Raw genomic sequence first — 22,115 nt, forward strand, 5'->3', positions numbered from 1 at the left:
AAGAGTATGTTTTTATTTGAGTTTTGTTAAGTGTTGTTGAGGCTGTGAGTGCTTGCACATCTGTACGTTCATCTGTTTTTCTTCCCAGCTATTTAAGCTGGTTTATAAAAGATATTATCGCTCCCTAAAAGCCCTCACCTAACATATTCTGTCCACTCTTCTCAGATAAAGATGTTTGCAACTCAGTTGACCATGGCTGTGAACATATTTGTGTGAATACTGATGATTCCTACATCTGCAAGTGTCATGAGGAATTCATACTGAGGGAAGAAGGGAAAACTTGTAGAAGTAAGTTGTTTAATCTTTACTATAGGCTTTGTACTTTCTGATCTCCTAATAAAACACACTATGCAACAGTAGTGTGTTAGTTGTGTCTTTAACATAGAATTAACTTCATGGAAGTGAGATTTTTCATGGAAGATTATTGCTATTGTTTTTACATTTTGTGAAAGTTCTTTGCCTAGCCAACTGTGCTAAATATAATTTTCATTATTCCCAGGTAAAAATATCTGCAAAACAGTCAACCATGGTTGTGAACATGTCTGTGTTCCAACTGGTGATTCATACACTTGCCAGTGCCACAAGGGATTTATATTGAGGCAAGACAGGAAAACATGCAGGAGTGAGTAGCTTGAACTTTTATGGGAAATATGTGTTTTCAGTCACAAAAGAGATAACAGACTCAAAGCTTGTCCATGTCAGTTTTGCATTTGAGAAGCCATCTAATAAGGAAATTCTCTTAACAATTCTCAGATGAAGACCTGTGTAAATCCATTGACCATGGCTGTGAACACGTATGCGTTAATAATAACAGTTCATACAGCTGTCAGTGCCATGAGGGCTTTGTCCTGCGACAAGATGGAAAAACATGTCGTAGTAAGTCTGAGTATGTCTATCAGTCGCTCTGCTCTGGCAATATACATAAAAGAACAAAGATTTTCTATTTCTTTGTCATACACTCTTCAAATATTGTGTCTGTAGTCTTTGAATTTATAAATTTTTAAAATAGAATACTCCATGAATACTTCAATTATTCCCAGGTAAAGATGTCTGCAAATCAGTTGCCCATGGCTGTGAACATATTTGTGTTAATAATGATGATTCATACATTTGCAAATGTCAGGAGGGATATGTACTAAAAGAAGATCAGAAAACCTGCAGAAGTAAGTACATTTTATTTGTAAAGTATTTGTTTCTTTGATTTTTAAAATTACTTGACCTTGGAATGCTTCACTTCAAAACTGATAAAATATTTGAAATCCCAAAGCATATGTGAGTGTGATGGAAAATGTCTTGAACCATTTAACTTGATGCTCTTGTAAGCAAAAACTAATAAATTGGAACAGTTGTTTTGCTATATTATCAGGTACAATAAGAATTCTTTCCAAACATCAGGGAAAAGGCTAGAGTGAAATCTTATTATCAAGGAATGTGAACTTTAATCAGATTCCTATACTGTGGAGCTTCTATCTTTGTATGCTTCATTTTAAAATATCATTAATTCTATTTCTTATCTTCTAACATGACATATGTAGATCACTTTACAATTCATCCCATCACCCATTAATTCTTGGGGAAGAAACTCTTTTTTTTTCCTTTTTTTTTTAAACTGGAACTCAATAAAAACATTTATTTTGCAAAATGGGTGCCTTACTTGGGGAGATTTTTATTACCAGAACTATGGTAACATGCTCATGGTTGATCTCAACCCTAATTAAAAAACCACACGTTCTGAAATTCATATTCATTGCATTTCCATCACCTCAGTAGGTGTGACACATTTTTTCCTCAGATGTCTGCAGAAAGGAATTCTTGGACAGCAGTTCTAAAATGGAGCTATTGTCTAAGAAGAACAGTCAAAGCTTCGTAACTAAATTTCCTTATCCTTGCTCTGACTTGTTAACAAAACTCTTCAGTAACTTCTGCAGTGAAAGCAGAAAGAAATGTGGAAAGAACATATGTGGAGTTCTCTTTTGGTGGAGATCTCTTTTGCTAACTTTCACTCTCAGGAGGTATCTAACAATCCCAAACCCTCAACACTTACGACCTCCAGACAACCACCTTCAGGTTCTATTGGTCTAGTCTGCAATCAGTTAGTGATAAGGAAAGTTACAGACCTTTGCAGTTAGCTAAGGGCAGGCCCAGATATGGACCCGGTACAATACACAGACCTTTAGGGATCTTTCTAACCACAGGCAAAGTGACATTGCTGTTTTCTGTAACAGGAGGCAGAGACATAGAGCACTTGCAGGGCTCTTAAGAAGTCCCAGTTCACCTAAGAAGTGATCTAGATCACTCTAGTGAGTGATCTTGCTTGAGGCAGAATCATAGTGTGTATATATATATAAATAATCTCTGATAGGTGCTTCAGTAACCTGTTTCAAAAACTCTCTAATGACAAGGTAAGATTTCAATGTGCCAAGTAGTCTGTTTTCACGATTTCACTTTACTGTGTTTTTTTTTCCTAATAGCCAATTATCTTTACAGCAGATGAAGCCATTTGATACCTTTTCTATTCACATGAGAAAAACTGATTTATTGCCATCTTTATAATAATCCCCTTCTACATCTTGGAAAGGTATTATCATGCTTCATATCCATCTTTCTTTTCCTTGTGAAAAAAGCTCTGCTCCTTCAACATTTCTTCATGCACCGTGCTTTCCAAATATCTCATTAGTCTTGATATGAAATTCAGGACTGTCTCCAATATGTCTTTAAGAGTGATATCCAAAGCTGAGCACTGTATTCATCTGAGACTTACAGAATACTGAACACAGCTTCACAGTTATCTCTTGTATTTTGTTTGCAGCATTCTTACTATACAAACATGAGAGATAAGTAGAGATCAAAGCTAGTTTGGTCCAGACAAGGTGACAACGAAAATCCTTAAAAAAGATTAAGATGTAAATCTTACATTCTTCAGTCTGAGCAAATTCTCCCTGGAAATTACTAAGAATGTTGACTAAGTGACATTGATCCAGTTAGAGCTGAGCATCTCCACAGTCAGCCCCTTGCACAAAACATGCTGGTGTGTGCCTGCTGGAGGCAATTGCTATCCAGAGACAGCACCTGGCAAAACCAGCCTTTTTGCAGCTTAGAAGATACTCTCCACTCCCTAAATTCCCTAACCTCATCATAGATGCAGGGTGCCTACACATTGCTTTGGATTTTTGCCTGTGCATTTGCCAAAAGGTATGAGTATTCCAAACTTGTCAGTCTCTCCTGGATTCATTCCCAACTTTAATAGGTAAAACAGCAAAAGTTTATTTCAGCAATGCATAAACTTTCTAATTACAAGATTGTAAGAGAGTTACAGACAAAGCAATGTATATAAACAATTCTGATCGAAGTATGACAGCTAGTCACCTTTCTAACATTTACTCTCTCACATGTAATGTTTTAGCTGTTTTGCTGCCCCTAAAGGCATAAGTTTGACCTATAAAGCCACATGCATCGTCTGAATTTTGTCCCCAAACCTGAACCTCATCCTAATCTGTAGGGCATGCTACCTAAACCCCTCTTTTTTCTCTCAGCCTTCCCCAAAATGTTTGGCTTTTGCCTCACTCTTCCTTGCCATTCTAAACATGATTCCTAGGCCTTCACCCTATGCAGGTTCAGTGACTCATTTCTTTATACCACCTTTACCTTTTTGCTACTTATGCAATACAAATGCAGCTCCAATGATTCACATCTCCCTCTAAGATGTCTTTCAATATTGGATATCTACACAAATGCAAAGATAGCATATTGGCCTATCCCTGGCAGAAAATGATGGCAACTCTATTTCTATATCCTACCCGTATTCTTCAGTTACACAGTTCTTCCCGCTTAACAGTTATTCTTAAAACTTGCTGATTGTTGCAGTGTTTTTAAGTGTTGTAGCATTCTACAAAGCAATGTGTCTCATTAATTATCTACTGTGACTGTATTTTTGTTAAAGTCATAGGCACACTCTTAGCTTTTGATATAGACTGTACGCAACATCTTTAAACATGCTGGCAAGGTTGACTGAGCCAGAAACAAGGTATTCTAGACACCTCTGAGTTCATACTGTTCCCAGGTATCTAGCTCCCATTTTCAGCTTTGTGGAGCTCTTTCATGATATGAATGTTGCAGGCTTTGGCCTCACACTAACTAAATAATTGTGCTGTTTATTTTACAGGCTGCACTGAAGGCCCAGTTGACCTGGTGTTTGTGATTGATGGATCAAAAAGCCTTGGAGAGAACAATTTTGAAATTGTAAAACAATTTGTCTCAGGAATCTTGGATTCACTTGAGATTTCACCCAAAGCTGCTCGAGTCGGTTTGCTTCAGTATTCCACTGAAGTTCGCACAGAGTTTACATTAAGGCAGTTCAGCTCAGCCAAAGACATGAAGAAAGCCGTATCTCAAATGAAATACATGGGGAGAGGTTCCATGACAGGACTGGCTCTGAGGCAAATGTTTGAGAGGAGTTTCACAGAAAGAGAAGGAGCCAGACCATTTTCAGCAAAAGTCCCTCGAGTCTCCATTGTGTTTACAGATGGACGAGCCCAAGATGAAGTCTCTGAGTGGGCTACTAGAGCAAAGCAAAAAGGTAACTGGAGATGGTTTTGATTCTTTCTAAAGGCAAATATTGTTAAAAATAAGATGCTACAGTATGTGCTAATCAAGAGAGAGTTTGCCATAGTACACTGGCTCGTACAGTGACCACTGCAGCCGACCATCGGATCTTGGGTATTCACAGAAGCCTTTGCTATGAGGCATGTCATTCCAAGGTCAGAAGGATATGAGAAATAAGCAGTAGTGCTGTCTTTCTATTTCTATGTGCCTTGCTGGATGATGGCTCATGTTGAAATGTAATTGAAAACTGGTGATTTTTAATATAAAATATTTCTGGGGCAGAAATCCATCCTCTAGGACAGCTGCACCAAAAATCAGAAGCTTTTCAGCTCTTCAGCTGAGCTGATTAAAATTTTCCAAAATATTTCAAGAAAATAAAGAAGCTTTTTTTTTTTGCAGAACATTTTCTATTTTATGAGAAACTATTAAGAACCTGGGCTGATGGCCTGAAGCACAGGAAAAGTAGCCAGACTTCAGAAGATGCTGCATATTTTTTGTCTTTTTTGTTTTATTGACTTGGCATAACAATCATGATTATTATAGCCCTGGTCAGCACTGATACCTCTCTGTAAGGAGAAAAGGGGGAATGTATAAGGATGTGAGAAGGAATAGTGTGGCAAAGTTGAGCCTAGGAGGCAACAGAGCTAACAAGTTTACTGTCACAATGAAATATCAACTAAATGTTGTTTAAAAAGTTAAAAACAAAACCAAAGATTTATGGTTTAAGTAGTGAGATCTGGGAGAGTACATGGAGAATTTACAGGACTGAAGGAGGAAAGAAATCAAGCCAACCTTGCTTACTTGCTGAATGAAACCTCAGCTCTGGACTGCTTACACTGATGTTTGTAACGCTCCAAGCCAAATCCATCCCCCATCTAATTGCAGTGTAGGCAATGTAGTAATGCTGAATATGAAATTGGCCTTGAATGTTTTATCGCTGATATCTCCAAGTCTTTAAAAAGCAACAGACCTCAGCATGACTGGTCCATTCATTAAATTGAATCAGTTTCTGGTGAATGTTTTACTTTCTTAGTTAAAATGCAATGGCAGGCAGATTCATGATAGAAAGCAAGATGTTTCAACAAAATGCTAAAGACTTGGAAATGTCATCAGGCCCAGGATTCTTCAGTGAAAGGGTTAAGGCTGCAGTTCAGTAAGCGTGTAGCCATTATTATCCAGTGATGATAAAGAGCTATCAAACCTGCTCACCCTCTGCTTTATCTGAAACCATCCAGCTGAAAAGTCAGCTTCTGCTCTTGAGTCTTAAAAAAGAGCTCCAGTCACTACAAAGTTGATTGTTGTATTATGAAGTGAATTCTTGTATTTTTTTTCTAATGTACTGCAATCACAAAATCAGTTGTGGATACTTTCTAAGTCAGAACTGATGTAAATCAAAATGTTCGTCAGAATAAAAGATTTCTAGTTAACTGCTGAAAAAGGGAATACTGAAGATTGCCATACTTTGTATTTGCTCCTTGTTTAAAATCTGCCAGGTGAGAGGAGTGTAAACCTTTTCCTTCTTCCCTGCTATCAGAGTGAAAAGGACCGTGACTTCTCTGTTCCTCCATCCCCAACACATCTGCAGTGGAGACGCTTGTACCGAGTGTCCCTGCTCGAAGGCTCTTTCTTTCCTAGCCCCACAAGTCAATTATTTTCCCCTGTTCTTCCTCCCCTCGTAGGTTTGGGTTCTCTTTGCTGCGTCTCCCAGCCCACTAGCGTCCCTTAGGATGCAGGAATCTAGCTTCAACATGCTTTGAGGATTCCAGTGAAAAAACTATGTTTTTATTTTTCTCAGAACTTACTGGCTTCTTTCAAGAGTCTGTCCCACTTGCTGACACACACCAGATCTCCCCATGAGCCAGCTTTATCACACACCCCTATACACACACACACGAACCAGGAGCTTTCAGTACAGCTGTGAGACTCACTTAAAATGTATGCTTCTCTTGGATGCTTTGCAGCACTCCTTCTGGGTTCATTTACTATCAGTAGTGGCCAGGCAACTGCCATTTCTTAAACTTGAAAATTATCTGTTAAATTACTACAAAGCAGTGAGTTTCTACACACTGTTAAGTAACCAGAGCATATTAAGCCTGTTCAAACACTATTTGGGAGATACACAGCACATGCACTTCTTGCACTCTCCCTCGCTCTATATATAAAATGACTAATACTCATATTTTCCTTTCATAGAGAAACAGGCTTTAAAATTGCTGATGTAATAATTATGTGCAATTTCTTTTGAATCTAGGTATAATTATCTATGCTGTTGGAATAGGAAAAGCAATTGAGGAAGAACTGCTGGAAATTGCTTCTGAGCCATCACATAAACATCTTTTCTATGCTGAGGATTTCACAGCCATGGAGGAGATAAGTGAAAAGCTAAGAGTCCAAATCTGTGAAGGTAGCAGTATTCTACTTTAACTGAGACAGAAGAATGAATGCATATAGATTATTTGCAGGCCTGAAAGGAGAGTTAGTTTTATTCAATATGACCTCTGTCATAATATAGGCCATTAGTCACAAATATTGCAAGACACGAGTAACTCAAGGTAATATTTCTGCCCTTTAGAGTGTGAGGAATATATACGCTTAATCTAAATCCAGGAAAAGGTATATAATAATTTCCTTTTCTTTGTTTTCACAAAGGTTGCATAAAATATACACTTCTGAGCCCAGGAGAATTGATTGCTCCCTCCCCTTTCTTTTTGCTACAGTTAGGTCAACCCTGCACTAAACCCCACCCAGCCAAAGCAGCATGATCTAGTTCACCGGGAATGTGAAAAAATAGTCAGTGATTTATAATGTCTTAATGAGAATAAACAATTGCTCAAGAAAAGTGGCAAAACCCTAAAATACAGCAGAACGAATTATCAAGAGCTATTGTGCACATTTATAGAACACCAGAATTAATTCATGGAATATACTTTCAAAAATACAAGGAGTTCAAAATACAAAAACTGTGCATAAACTCCAAGTTCTGTGCCACAAATGTAGAGCCTATATTCCAGAAAGCACCCTTCCTCGCTCCGGCACAAACAGCCTCTCTCTAAACATTCCCTCCTGAAGTTTTGCAAGGGGAAGGGGAATGTGAGCTGAGATGAACCCTGTGCAAGCAGAGAGAAGACAGTGTATCCCTCCCACTCACATACTCCCAGGACTCAGTATTACTTGTACTTTCAAACTGGTACCTGAAGCAAAATTCAGAAGTGTCACTGAATAATAGTGGGTATTAGAATTGTACAGAATGGTTTAATTTTCACTAGTTTCTTTTTTTCTTAAAATTTAATGCAAACAGGTGTTGTTTTTTTTTTTTTTAAAATAAGCAGTGTATTTTTCCCTCATACAGATGTCTAGGAAGAATCTGAAAACAGAATCTGGGATTGTTTCACAGATTGCATATCCCTTGTGTTTCCCTTAGTCCTAAGAACCTTCTAGCTCCATCTTTGAGAAATACAAAATACTATGATAATATGAAACCAAGTTTGTTCATTAACCTTCTTACTAGGCAGATAATCTGCTGATGACAGCATGTCATCTTAAAAGCTGGGGAGATTCCAAAGCCAAAATTATCTGGCACAACTAGTATAATAATTCTTGCTCATTAGCAAACCCCAGAGCTCAGTGGTGGTAATACATTCTTCAGGTACCTGCAGGGGTTTTTAGCTGTCACAATTTTCCTTTTTTTTTTTTTTTTTTTTTTTAAATGTATTACCTGCCACATGAAAAGTAAGTAAATCCTGCCCCTTTGTGGCAGTTTCTAAACCGCAGTTCTAGTAACTGGGCAGAGTTGGTGCCTCACAGCTTCCCTCCTCCTCCAGTCTCACCAATAGGCAATGCCTCACACCTGTGAATTCAGGACTGGCCCAGCCTTTTCTGGACACTCCAGGACTACCTATTGCTCATCAGCTCGCTCCACCAGACATTCTGCCTCCAAACCTGTAACATAAGTTGAAAGTTCAACTTCTCCTCTCTAGGCTGGTTTACAGCCTAGATTTGTTCCCCTTCTATGCAACAACACTAATTTCATTTCGACTTCAATCTCTCTTTGTCCTCAGCTGAGGACTTCTGAGGCTCCAGCCTGCAAGGGCAGTGAGGGAACCTCTGACCCTCATGCAGCCAGCACATGGACTCCACTGACTAAGCTTCTCATCCCCAATCCCAGCTGTGGATAGGCTGCATGTTTCCAAGTAAAGGAGCCCCCCTAAATCTGTTTTGGGGTAAGGCTTTTTCCTTTCATTTTGCAAGAAAGCATCAGCTTGGTAGAATAGTTGTTTACTATTAATTATTCTTAATGAGTAGTAGTTAAAAAAAAAGGGGGGGGAGGGGGTCTCTTTTGCATCTAAGAGGAATTCAGTTAGGAGGTTTCCATCAGTTGCCTTGGTCAATGTTCATTCCTGCTCTGAATGAAAGCGCTAAAAAAGCTACAGCAATGTCATACATAATACGCACTCATGATTGCCTCTTCTCCTGTTCTGAGCATATATGCTATGGGAGCCTTTAATTAAATGGTAACACATTTTTTATCACAAGACCCCAGCCCTGGTCAGATGACAGTACTTATTTAACAGCCTGCTAGTTAACATTCTCTTCTCCTTCCAAATTGTAGATCTATATCACTGCTGCATATAAACAGCCACTGCTTTTGAAGACATAGTCTTTCACTTTCTCATAGGCTTTTTCTAACATATTTAGGGTTTGTTCCAAAACAGAAAACTAAAAACAGCCACTCAACTTTAGTATGCTTCCCCAACAAGATCTGAATATTTACGTTCATTGCACTGACTTCAGCCAAGGACTCTATTAGCATTAGCAACCTTTGTCTGTACTTGTCTCATTTTTCACAGCTGTGATAGAAGTTATGAGATCAGAGATCTGTCCAAACCAGATTCTGAAGCCTGAAGAGGAGTATTCTGAAAAGCCTAATTCCCATCCCAAACCTGAGACCTTCTGCCCCACCTCTACCAATGCATCAGTCTTGTTTCCTATCCCTTACATCTGAATCCTAATTTCCTTGTCTATGCAAGCCAAGTGTCCAGGCTTTCCATCTCAGTCCCCCTGCCCTTCCTAGACAATTTCCCCATTAGCCTTTAGCTCTTAAACCACTTCTAGATCAATTTGTTGCCCTGGATCAAATGCTTCCCTATAGGTTCTTCTTACCTGTCTCTTCCCTCCTACACTTGGAATTTCACCATCCCGCTTTCCATTTCTTCATTATGTCAGACTCCTCACCCACTCAGCTTCATTACCACATGGTCTCACTCCACACCTCTCTGCCTTGCACATTTTCTCCGAGATCTCAGCATTCCTCTCACCAGCTGACTCTCTCTCATGCCTTTAGACATATGTGTGTCCATCTTGGTTCTTCCCACTGAACTCTGGTCTCCTTACTAAATCACTCATCTCTGCTCACTCCCTCTTCCTGTTCATGCTTGGTCATTCCAGGCCCCACACTGAGTGGCTCATCTCCTTCCCAGTGCCACTTAGGTCATCTGTGTATTGCTGTGTATCTGTTAAGATTCACTAAACCAACAGTATTAGAGTTCCAAACAGCTGTAACAAAACCGTGAGGCCCAAAAGCATCTTCCACCTTCCTGTTGCATCTGGAGGGCATGTCAGGAGAGTTTGCACCATCCCCTTTTCCCTCATGCTTTCACTTTCAGTGGAAGGAATCCTGGGTAGATTAGTAGGGAGAGAGCCCTAGATGCTCCATCAGTTCCCCTAGCACTGCTGATTAAGATGTGCAGCTGTTAAATTGATGTTCTTCAGCTCATCCGGGCCCTCAAGAGCTCCAGAGTTAACTGAAGGCAAAGTGTTCATTTTGTTGGAAAAAAAAAACCTCTAAGAAACAAAAGCTGCCTCTATGTTACCCTCTTGGGGCAGGAGGAGGAAAACGTGCAGAATACCCATTCAGGTGGTTATACGTACATATAAAACAGGTTTCCATTTGTCTCTAGGCATCCATTAACTAAAAAAACCACTTACATGGATTCTAAAATAAGTTCCTACTCTACAAAGGTTGATTCATGAATTAGAAACTTGTATTTTTGCTTGTAATTCTAGTGTTACAAAAATTCTACTGCACTGACCTGAACGCACTGATTCTGATGAACATTTTCCATTAGAAAGGAGAAAACCAAGAAGTTAAATAAGAAATTTCTTCCTTCTGTACACAGTTTTTCTTCTCATTCAGTTCACCCCATAGAACTGATAGATGACAATAAAACGTAACAAATTTTCACTTAAAGGACACAAAGTAGGTTGTAATTTCAAATTTCTTCACTGCTGTTAATCTGCTGCTGCTGAAGCATTTCTAGTTTTGGAAGAGTTCTTATGAAAACCTCAGCTGAAGGGTGAGTTCTGGAGTTTCCATGGACACTGGACCTCTTCCAAACTGCACAGGTATGAGGCATTCCCCTTGTATTATGAAAGAGGCACCAACAGAAAAAGTTACTGTGAAGAAACACCTCCGTTTCTAGGGAATTAAAACCTTTTTATTGCTCCTTTTATGATTTCATTTCCTTTGGCAATTTTTTTCTGCCAGCTTTGCAAGATCCACCTCACCAGCAGGAGCCATCATTTGGAACACTTCATAAGACTGCTCCAGATTCTTCAGGTTAGCTCTCCCCCAGATCCTTGCTAAGTTGCCTCTTCATGCCATCTTCTGCAGAAAACCCTAGCAATTCACCTATGGGAGAATTGTTTCCCCCCACTACCCAAAAAACCCTCTCCTTTCTATTGCAAGTCAACTCTGCTTTGTACAGAACAACTTCTGAGATTCACTATAATAAATGCATGGCTGCATGCTCCATTTTTACACCATCCAAATTAATTACTTCAAGGGGAAACTTGTATTGCAACACTCTGTGCTTCAAAGCATGTCAGCTTTCAATCACTTCTGTTTCATCAGCTCTAAAGTCATAAAACCTCACAGAAACCTCACAACTCCCTTTCAGTTCTGCAACCCACAACTTAAAATTGCATATGCAGTAGATACAGCCTAACAGCTTGGTTCCTTCACATCTTTCTATCGCTAGTCCTCTCCATGAATGATCCTCACTGCAACCAGTGAAATTACTCACTCATTAAGGAGACTCAATGCATGTGAGTGGCAAAAATACTGTATAATCTTAAGTGAAGTGGGTTTGATTTTTAGATCTTTTGGGGGTTTCCTGCAGGACCTGAATCAGACACAGTAGCCATCGTAGATGTCCTCGCCTGTCCCAATTTTGCAGTACACCATAAATATCTTTTTGAAGACAGTCATACTTACTCAACAAGAACAACAGGTAATCAGGTTATCTTTGTTTAGATAATCCAGACTTCTCTTTGAATATATAGGCTAAAAAGTGTCATGTACTATTTTCCAGTATTTATAATATGTCTCCCATAGCATTACTTTGGATGTTGACTTGTTTTGAGAACAGGAAGCTATATTAAACCCATTCTGCATTTAGACATCCTTGTCATTCTCTCCCCCACCTTTTTGGATTTATTCAGTATTTTAAGTGTATGCTTGACTGTTTTTCAGCAAAAGCTTCAAAAGATAAAGACCAATGCAAATGTGAAGATCTTGTAACATTCCAGAACTATGCAACCACTGAAGTAAAAAAACTCACTCAGAGATATATCCTTTCAGACTAATTTTTTCTTGTAAACACACATGAGAGGGACAGGCTAAAAGAAATGATTAATATAACCCATCAAGCCTAAACTTTCTCCATGGGCTCAGACCAGTCTGTTTTAATGAAAAGCTGAACTACTTAGTAATGTTAGAACTCCAAGAAGCAAGGCTTTTAAGACTTGAAATCCACCTCTCCTTCAGAGAGGGGACCAAAATATTAGAAAGGATCGTAATTTTGAATAATCCATAACAGTGAACACCTTCAGGAACAGCAAAGAAACAACTGGTAAAATTCAAGTCTAATATTCTTTGCTTTGGTTGTTTTACTTCTTCAGATAGTATCCAAATAGCATTTACTGTCTACAGGAAACCATTACATCAGAATACCAGAGACATTTCTCTCCTGAACTGCTAGGCAAAGCACCAGATGCTATGAGTCAGTTAAAACAATATTCCAAATGAAGAGTGTCAGTGTTATGCAGAGGACATGGGGTCTGATTGACTTTACACAAACACATGTAGAGTAAGAAGGGGTTAAGTGCAGACCTCTGGCTTTTTTGGAGGAAGAGGATGCACATTACTGTGACTTTTAAGGGAGTTAGTGCAGAAGCCTTTAAAATACCTGTAACATCCACCAGATGTCTCACAGGAAAACAGCAGTAAATTGGCAATACAACTTTCTGCAGTATTTTGCATTATGCAATATCTATGCAGCAAATCCCTGCGTATTTTCTTCATGAAAGCTGCTTATGCCTAATCAAATTAACTAGTAAGAAGACATCTCTTCTATTTAAGTCTTGGTAAAAATTGTGTGCAAGACCAATAAAGACTTATTTTCTGCACAGAAGAGTGCAGTGATTTAAATAACTCATAATTAAGTACTTCCTAGACAAGAACAGCTTCAGAAAGAGGCACCTGTGGAGTTAGTCTGTCAAGTCAGGCTAGCAGAGCCCTCTGTAGTTTTGCCTGCAAAGTAACATTTAACTAGCACATTAGAATTCCATGTAGATGTTTTTTCCTAGAGCAGGTGTTATACCTAGAGCAAGAGGTTAACCCGCATAAGCTTGTAGCGGTATAACCCCTCCTTATTACAAGTTCTAGGTAATGTGGAGGAGAATATTTAATGAATATGTGCCTCGATGGGAGAAGCACCTCAGATGAACAGCCCAGAAGAGCAGCAAGTGAAATGCGATATTCAGCAACTCAGAAAAGATGAACTTACTGAACATATGGGAAAGAGGTGTAAGGATCACGTGGCTGGAATCTTTAAAAGAGCCAGGAAAACAAAGAAGCACTGGCAAAGGAAGGGGAAAGAAAGAAGTGAGCACAAAAAGCTTCCAATTCCCAAATGCAGCTTCACTGTAAGGTCAGTACATTACATATATGCTGACCTGGAACTAGCTAACTTGCCCACCTAAGAACTTTACTGCTATTAGATATACATAAAGTGAGGTCCTCTCCCTTCTTCATTGTGTAACACCTTGTAATGTTCAAATCAGGAATGTAAATTCCACTAGAAAAAGCAGTGAACAGAGGGTACAGCAACTCAGTCCTTCAGAAGTAGGCCACACTGCCAGGGATTTGTTGCTAGGTCCCTTCTTCCCCTCAGATTCCTCTAGCTCCAGCTTTACAGCATTATTGTGGCTCTGGAGGTAAACAGTACAGGTACATCCTCCTCCAACAGGCATAAGCATATCAAATCTATAGAACTGCTATCAGAGAAGTGATGCTTGCTGTACATAGCCTCTCACTGCTGCAGCTTCTCCCTTTCAGCAGAGCCAGTCCTAGTGTCCCCCGGGGCTTGTTATTCTCCATTCCACATCTCACTGCCTGAAAACCACTGTTTCAGAGGATCCAAGTACTCTTTGTAAAAACAAAAACACCCTACTGCACCACCATAGGCCAGGAAGATAAAAAGATTGGCAGGCATTCCTTCTGCAGTCATGGAGCTATATAAGGTTTTGTGATCTACTCTGAGCTTACAAATAGTTCTGAAGGTGACTAAGTGAGACAGCTTCCACACAGAATTAACTATGATAAACATTTAGCTTCCCTTTAAAATTGAGGAAAACGGCCAACAGTTTTCAGAACCACAAGCTTTTTTAAAAAGCAGCAGCCTGAAATCCCTGTTGAGAGGCATTCCTGGGAATGAATAGGGCTTCACACAGCTTTCTCAGCTCAGCTGAATAAAGTAGAACAAGAAAATAAAGATATCAAACTATTGGAAGTCAGAGAGGGAGGGGTACAAAAGAGGAAAAATAAGACCAAATTTATGGACCACAAACTCATAACCAGGAGTAATTTCTCCAACCCTCTCCCATATCACACAGCAATTCAGACAGTGATAAAGAAATGCAAAAAGCTGGAATACTACAGTGGACATGGTTCTGAAAATAAATCTTTCTAAAAAGCTAAATATTGTAGTATGAAGAGTCTAGAAAAAGCTATAAAGACTGCCAAAACATTACTGTACCATCTTAGAGTTTCATCCTCTCAAATTCTGAGTGGGGGGAAAAAATTGTTAACAGGTATCCGGCAGATTGTTTTTCTACTAATAAATACTTTCAATAGCTCTTTCCTTAACTTTTGTTTACTAGAAGAAATGACGAAGAGAATGGAAGACTTGGAAAACAGACTAAGATACCGATGAAAATGTAAAGTATATACTACACTGTATATTTATACAAAGTTGTAAGAGCTATTTTGTTAGATCAGCTCAAAGTAAACTAACAAATCTTTGTGTCTGAAGTTGAAAAAAATATTTTGGACCCTCACATTTATATACAACATGTACTGTCTTGCATTGATTGCAGATAAGAAGTGTTGAAAAGTTTTATATGTATAAACAATTCATTAACTAGCAAAAATTTTAATTAAGTAGAACTAAACAGCTGAAATAAGCTATGCAAAAATAAAAAAAGCTGTTATTTTTTGAAGTGAAACCTCCCTGTTTTGAAGCATTTTTAGGGTATGAATACTATTTATCTGGCTTGTTTTTTCTGGGCTTCCCTCCTCCATTGGCTCCCCTATTTCAAGCACTGTATCTGTGTTGAGAGATATACATACACACACGCATATTTAAAAACAGAACAAGTGTGGCAGCATTCACAGCATAAAGGTTTCATATATATCCTTTCCATCAAGTGTAGATCAGTGAAATCAGTTTAAGAGAAAACATAAGTTTATACACTTGTGTTTGAACTATGATGAAAGTAAACAAGCGAGGTGGAAAGCCTGCTGGATTATCATGGCATTACAATCTGAAGTTCCAAGTACCTTTTCTCTTGCCACATCCAGACCAGGTTACTTCTCCCTACTCTTCCAGGCCTTGGTCAGCTTCAGTCATCCTTGAACTCTCCTGAACACAACCAGCGTTTTACTTATGAAGCCATTCTGTTGGCAATGCAACTTGCAGCACACTTGTTTGTCAAAAACTAAGACTCAAATGAAAACAGCAAATTACTTCCAGCCATTCTGGCAGACTGAAGTGCCTTGAAGTTCTTCTCCTTTCACCTGGAAGTGACTGCACTTTTCTGCTAGCTTTACTTTCAGACCAACAGCAGTATCTGAACTATTTCCTGAACTGATGCAAATCTTGGCTTTAATAGATAGGGATACCAGCAATTCCTCCTTTGTTCTGACACATTAGTTAACCTTTTGTCCATCTCTAATTGGTAGTTCACAACTTCATCTGTTCTATACTGGAAACAGAGGTAGTTGCAGCAGAGGCTAGATTAAGTGATCTCAGAGAAGCTAATGAGCGTGCACAGTTGGCTTTAAAAGGTACCTTGTGCTTTAACATACTTTGGCAAACAGAATGCAAGTTCTGTGAAGATGCTGGTAAATACAGGTTTTTGTTCACTGTTCCTTTTATCACATGTCAGCAAAGCACTGACACCACATTTAATAATCAGTAAGAAATATCCTGCAACCACTGTCTCAGACAAAACTGACCCAAATGCAGAAGATACCAACACCTTCACCAAGAGTGACTAAAGAACTTCAAGTTACCTGTCTCTAACATGCCATCTTCAGAAGCTAAAAAAGGGATTCATTTCAGACCAGCTTTGAGAAGTTAACTTCATATCTTATTGATGGTATACACCATGCCTAGCAGCTATACTATTTGCCATTTCTATTAGTACTTTGTGACTGACTTAATAAAATGGTTTCAATTAGTTTTACTACAAGCAAACCCTTGGATTCCTCCCCCCACCCCCAACATCACAAATTTGCTCCTGTAACTCACACTAAGTGTGAATTCATATTTTAACAGACCAGTTTAAAAACTTACTTTGTGTTAGCACTCCAAAACCAAAATCTAAGCACTGTCCTGTTGGGATTTGATACCATACTTACCACAAACAATTCTTATTCTATTATTCTTTTTGAGATGCACAACTTCTAGAGAAAGCACCAGGCAAGCTTTGTCCCATGAAGTATTTCTAACAGAACAGGAAACACAGCAGTGATAATGAATCTTCATTTATATAGTTTGTCCCCTAAAACCAGCAAAGGTATAATACAATGCAATTTTTTCTTAAAACAGATCTGTAACCAGTTTTATTGTAGAAAGAACACCTTTACTGCATTTACTTCTCACTGGTTTGTTCTGGCATGCTTCTAATAATGTCAGAGTCACCTGTAAAACAAAAATATATTCTTACGAGAGGACCCACAGCAAGATCTGTTTTCAAGAATAAACCACACAATATTAACAAACACTGATTCTACAAATAGGAAAAGCTTAGAAGTAATGCAAAGACAATCTGTTTAGGAGCAAATCAAGGAATTTTGATGGCTTGATAAAAATACTTGTAATTGCATTTTGCTAATCCATACAGAATTGAACATATATTCAGGATAATTATGTACATGTCACTAGCATTTACAAAGCCAGCACTAGAACAGCAATCTAGTCCTGGGGGACATAATGCATAGGTTTAATATAGCGAATGTCTAGCCTCCCCTGATCACTAAAATATCAGGACAGTGAGAATATTCGCATTAAATCACATGGAGAAGATTTAATTGCAGCTCCTTAGCTTACAAGTAGCTTAACAAAGATCCTAACATGACAGACAAAAAAGTCACGAAGAAAGATAACATTTTCAAAATGAAATTTACAGTTAGTATTTGAATACAAAAAAGCTAAATAAGTCTTAAATATATTAACCCCAGTGAATTCAAATTGATTTTACTTGGGGAACATTTGGTGAAAGTTAATATAGAAACCATTAAATCCATACACATGCATTTAATTAAAATGCTTTCGGTCAACAAACACAACAATGAAAAAGAATCTGATTCTTCATTTAGAAGTTTCTGGACTTCACTTCGGAAGTTTTTGGATAAGTCACCTAATTAACAGTTTCCATGGAGAACTGAAGCAACTGCCTGGGACAAAGGCTGCTACCAACCCACAGTAATTATGCACAGATTTACTGTTTTAAAGTAAAACACATTTAATGTAATCTTCAACCCTGGAGCTAGATAACTATCCCCTTATATATAGCTTTTTTTCCTATATGTCATTCTGGGAAGCAGGACAACTCACAATCCAGCAAATTATAGAGATCCTCTGTCTTAGATTAACAAAGGTCAAAAGAAGTTGATGCAGAAAGCATGTCTCACAAGTTGGTACTCTAGCAGATGGCCTCAAAAACATATACTGTAAAGTTTCTTCCCAGCCACTGAAACCTCACTACAGATAGACAAGGAAACAAAACACACACTCACTGGGTTTATCAGTAAAAGGAGTTATATGCCAACATAAGCAGCAAGAATTCCAGGTTTTAAGGACCTAGGACTCATTAAATAAGATCGCAGTCTCAGTCAGAGGAAATTTAAAGATAAGCCCAACAAAAAGGGACACCAAAGTATGACATTACTCCTGCGTATTACTTGCTCAGCACTGCTAAGAGGTCAATGAAGGAACCATTGATTCCTGCGTGTCTTGGTCATTTTATCACCAGAGATACATACCTGGGTCAATGATAGCCAGTGTGCACACTCTGTAGTATTTTCCGCATGCTGTACCCAATTCAATGTTGTTGCCGCTATAATGATGAACGCCAGTCTTTGCAAGCATAGCATAGTACTCAATCTCCGATTTTCTGAAATTCAAAAACTAGGTATTAAAGTACTGAAAAACAATTCTGATGGTTCTTAATACAGTCAGAGTAGCTTTAACTCCAACCACACTTAAGTCCTATGCATTTTTCCCTCCCACTCAGAAAAAAACATATTATTTCTTGCCAGACAAAAATCATGTTTCAGCTCTGGAACCCTTATCCAGAAGCATGCTGAAGATGTGCAGCAGCAAGCCCGCTGCTCAGTTTTAACCCTTGAAGTTGTTCCTACACATAAACACTTATTTGTACAGTAAAGAAGGGTATTCAAGACTTTCAGACTTCTGAAAAGTAGTAGGAACTATGCCAACTGCATAAACTATGACCCACTATTGATGCTGATACCCAGTTGTGAGATGCTGAACAGATTTGGCTGCCCCTGGCTGTGAGATCAACTGCGTATATACATATATATATATATATATTTTTTTTTTTTTTAAATGTCAACCTATGTTTCCTTCTCTGTTGACTTCCACCAGGAAATTCTAGTGGTCAACATTGTTCCTCAAGCTCTTTTCAGATTCACATTAACTGTAACAGTGCTGCCCTTTCTCAGGCATCTATATTACCTTACTGCATCTGCCAGTTTCTTGTATCTGTCAATACCCTTTGATGACAAAAGGACTCAAAACTACAAGACAGAACATGTGAGGAGACAGAACTTAAAGATCTCACTGACAAAAAAACAATTTCACTGGCCAGGAACTTAAATTTAGAACTTATTTTAGACAGTATGTGAACAAACTTCATAACCTTCAAACACTAACACAGTGTCACTTACTGTAGCCCTAACCGTAAAATTATTTTTCCAATATACTCCAATATACTCCTTTTGGGGGGGGGGGGGGGATTAATCCCATTCTATTATACTTTCAGTGAATGCTACCAGAGCATGAAAACATATCTTCTGTAATGCAAACTCTCTCTAGTATAAAAAGGAAAACATCTGGGAAGCATTCTAACATATCCAGACCTAATTTTTTTCTCCACTTTTACTTCATAGCACTCTGGAATATGCCAGTACTTTGCATTAACACTTCACTGTACTTCATGCTGCTTACTACATGTCGCATCCGTACAAAGCGCCTGTCTTGGTTTTAAAGAGAATTGTTGTTTTCATTTATCACCTACCTCAAAGCAGGACAGTTGTTGGCTAGGATGACCAACTTGGCTTTGCCCTGTCGAATCATTTTCAGAGTCTGTTTGTACCCCAGCACATATTTACCACTTTTCATAACCAGCTGAAGCCTAGAGTTTATGGACTCTAGTGACTTTTTCTGAAAGAGAGGTAGAAAAGCATTGTTATATGCTACCTTACCTTTTGCAAAATGGCAGAGAATATAAGAGGATGCAGAAATTCCAAATATAAGCATTCTTTCCATAATTTTAGTGTTATGTGCAGTGCAGAGTAAGAAAGCCAGCATCCCATATTAACAGAAGGCTAGTGGATAAGGGTGATACCATACTTAAACTGATACTACTCTTCCCCAGCATCATCATCAAAATATCCTTTATCCATGTGTTTTAAAATAGAAAAAATACTCCTTAACGCTTTATCAAGGCTATCTAAATTATTCAGTCATGTCCTGGTGTATTTGATCAACCTTTGTCAAAATACGTACTACTTCTACCAGGCAAACCCGAGCCAGGATTGGAGTACGCTGTGTCCCAGAACTCACACTAAGAGCATTATATTTGTCACTGCAGACAAGCAATCCCATGCAATATGAGCAAGTACTCAGAACAGCAGGGTGCTTACAAAAACAGGTAACTCTGCATGCAAGGAAGCACACCGCTACCTAGTATGGAAACCCACACCTGCCAGCGCAACTTTAAGAGTAAGGTAAGCACATAAGGCGGCAAGAAACGCAAGCTCACGCCCATAGCAAGAGCTGAACTGCACCGTTCCCTTACCCACGCTAGGGACGCGGCACCAGCTCCCCTTCCCTGCGGCTATAGCACAGGGGCCCTGTAAGCACCACGCGAGACCGCGCAGGAGCCGCAGGAGCAGCGAAAGAGAGACGCCGGCGGGCGGAGGCCGCAGGTCGGCCGGCAGCCCGCGGCAGGAGGGCACGGCCCGAGCTCCGAGGGCCGCAACAGGGGTCTCCAGCAGCGCCCGGGCGCCCCGCCGCCCCCGGCCCACTCGCCCGCCCTCCCCGCAGGCCCCGCGGGGCGGCCCCACCGCCCTCTCCCGCGCGGCGCCCGCCACCGGCGGAGCCCGCGCCGCCGCCACGTGAGCCCGGCGAGGCCCGCTCCCACTCACCGTCTTCTTGGCGGCCACCATGTTGCTGCCTCGCGCCGGGTCGGGCGGGAACTGGAACACAGGGAGGGGGAGGCGGTTAGTGCCCGCCCGCCCGCGGCCCCTTGCGCCCGCCCGCGCCCCCCAGCCCAGCCCCGCTCACCGCAGACGCGCCGCCAAGATGGCCGGGCAGCCAGAAAGGAAGGAACTCCCACAAGGCACCGCGTATCCCCGCGCGGCAACTCTCGCGAGAGCCGCGCCACACCGCCCGCGCCCCCTTCCTCCGGGCGCCACCGCGCCTGCGCCGAGTGGCGATTAGCCAGCCGGGGGCGGGCCGAGGGCGGGGCGCGGCAGCGGAGAGTCGCCATTGGATGGCACCTCGCTGGGGGCGGGGCCTGGCCGAGCGCCGCGGGCGGCCCCGGCCCCGCCCTGCGGGAGCGGCGGCGCCGGCCCGGCCGTGGCCGTCGGGGCACCTGTTGCCCTCTCCGCGCGGTGGGCAGCACTCGCGTGTTGCACAGCGCGGTTTCTAAATGCCCTTTTTCCCGTCGCAGCCCGACAGGAGACCTCGGGCGCCCATCAGGGAAGCGCCGTGGCCTGGGCCTCTCTTCCCCTGTGGGGTTTGTCACTTCTGTCACAAAGATGATGTAAATAATTACAGTAGGGAGAACATAACCTTCTCGGCAGCGCCTTGCCTGCCCCGGCCGCAGGCCTGAGCTCGGCTGCCTGCTGGGCTCCAGGCACGCGGCAGTGGCTCTCCGCCGTTTCGCCGGCGCTCGCACACGCGGGGACGGCAGGCTGTGGTGGCAGCGGTGCTCCGCTGCACGGCCTTGTCCCACACAGGCATCCCCGACCCCTCGCTGTCCCGAGGGGCATCCCACCAGGCAATCCCACACTGCCACCCCGCAGGGAAACTTGCCCCGACCCTGCAACCGCCCAGTGGGCCCCGGGGACAATCGTCTTCAAAAATACCTTTATGAACATGCATTTGCCAGCTAAGAGCATGGTCACAACATAAAACAAAGTTTCAGCCAAGAAAAGTTGAGGTAAATCCTATGGTGTCGTCTGGGAAAGACACCCTGGATGTCTGCGGTTGGTGGGGAGGAGCGAGGGCAAGCCCCGCTGATGCCTATCTGGGCACAGCAAGGAAACAGCGGTATTGATACTCAGCATCGTAGCTTCATGTGTTGCTCTGTGATGCCCTGTGAGGCCTGGCCTACCTTGCCCACAGCAGTGAAAAGTGGCCCAGGACTCCTGGCTGAGGGTCGTTTGGGGTCAGCGGGTCCCGTACCCCTGGGCTACAGCTGGGGTCTCAGCACCCTGCCCAAAATGAGCTGCTGCCACAGGGCGAGTTCCCCGGGGGCAGCCCCCTCACCCCCACAGGGATGAGAGTGGCTACGGAGCAGGGGATTACTGGGGATTTTCCCCATTCACAGTCTCCCCAGATCCCACTGATCTTTTGTTTAAAAAGTTCAATACTATCATGCTGCTTGGGGGTCCCACTGAGCTTTTTCCAGTATCT

At 41.1% G+C, this 22,115-nt stretch overlaps 2 protein-coding genes and 1 non-coding gene across 9 annotated transcripts in view; 1 reads left to right on the forward strand and 2 right to left on the reverse strand.

Annotated features, from left to right (window-relative positions):
- MATN2 (matrilin 2) overlaps positions 1-15,168 on the forward strand; it is an 82,651-nt gene extending 67,483 nt beyond the window's left edge. For 6 of the 7 annotated variants that reach the window (XM_067290344.1, XM_067290342.1, XM_067290345.1 and 3 more), the window contains 10 exons: positions 166-288; positions 500-622; positions 754-876; positions 1,041-1,163; positions 4,163-4,576; positions 6,854-7,006; positions 11,147-11,218; positions 11,781-11,891; positions 12,134-12,229; positions 14,821-15,168. In XM_067290344.1, the coding sequence (XP_067146445.1) occupies positions 166-288; positions 500-622; positions 754-876; positions 1,041-1,163; positions 4,163-4,576; positions 6,854-7,006; positions 11,147-11,218; positions 11,781-11,891; positions 12,134-12,229; positions 14,821-14,876 (1,394 nt within the window). In that variant the 3' untranslated portion in view covers positions 14,877-15,168. The remainder of the gene's footprint in view (positions 1-165; positions 289-499; positions 623-753; positions 877-1,040; positions 1,164-4,162; positions 4,577-6,853; positions 7,007-11,146; positions 11,219-11,780; positions 11,892-12,133; positions 12,230-14,820) is intronic. The other variant, XM_067290347.1, reaches the window with a different exon arrangement.
- A 1,527-nt stretch (positions 15,169-16,695) lies between these two features.
- On the reverse strand, positions 16,696-20,846 carry RPL30 (ribosomal protein L30). Its single transcript, XM_067290350.1, has 5 exons — positions 20,760-20,846; positions 20,621-20,671; positions 19,489-19,634; positions 18,212-18,342; positions 16,696-16,868 (listed from the first exon to the last, which is right to left on the reverse strand). The coding sequence occupies exons 2-5, from the start codon at positions 20,639-20,641 to the stop codon at positions 16,819-16,821; spliced, it is 348 nt and encodes a 115-aa protein (XP_067146451.1). The 5' UTR covers positions 20,642-20,671; positions 20,760-20,846; the 3' UTR covers positions 16,696-16,818.
- Positions 17,100-17,234, reverse strand: LOC136991471 (small nucleolar RNA SNORA72). The gene has a single exon (XR_010883625.1). It is a non-coding gene; the product is annotated as a small nucleolar RNA SNORA72 (small nucleolar RNA).
- Positions 20,847-22,115: the final 1,269 nt, after the last annotated feature.

This window comes from Apteryx mantelli, chromosome 2 (genome assembly GCF_036417845.1).
Source record: "Apteryx mantelli isolate bAptMan1 chromosome 2, bAptMan1.hap1, whole genome shotgun sequence".
Taxonomy (NCBI): Eukaryota; Metazoa; Chordata; class Aves; order Apterygiformes; family Apterygidae; genus Apteryx; species Apteryx mantelli.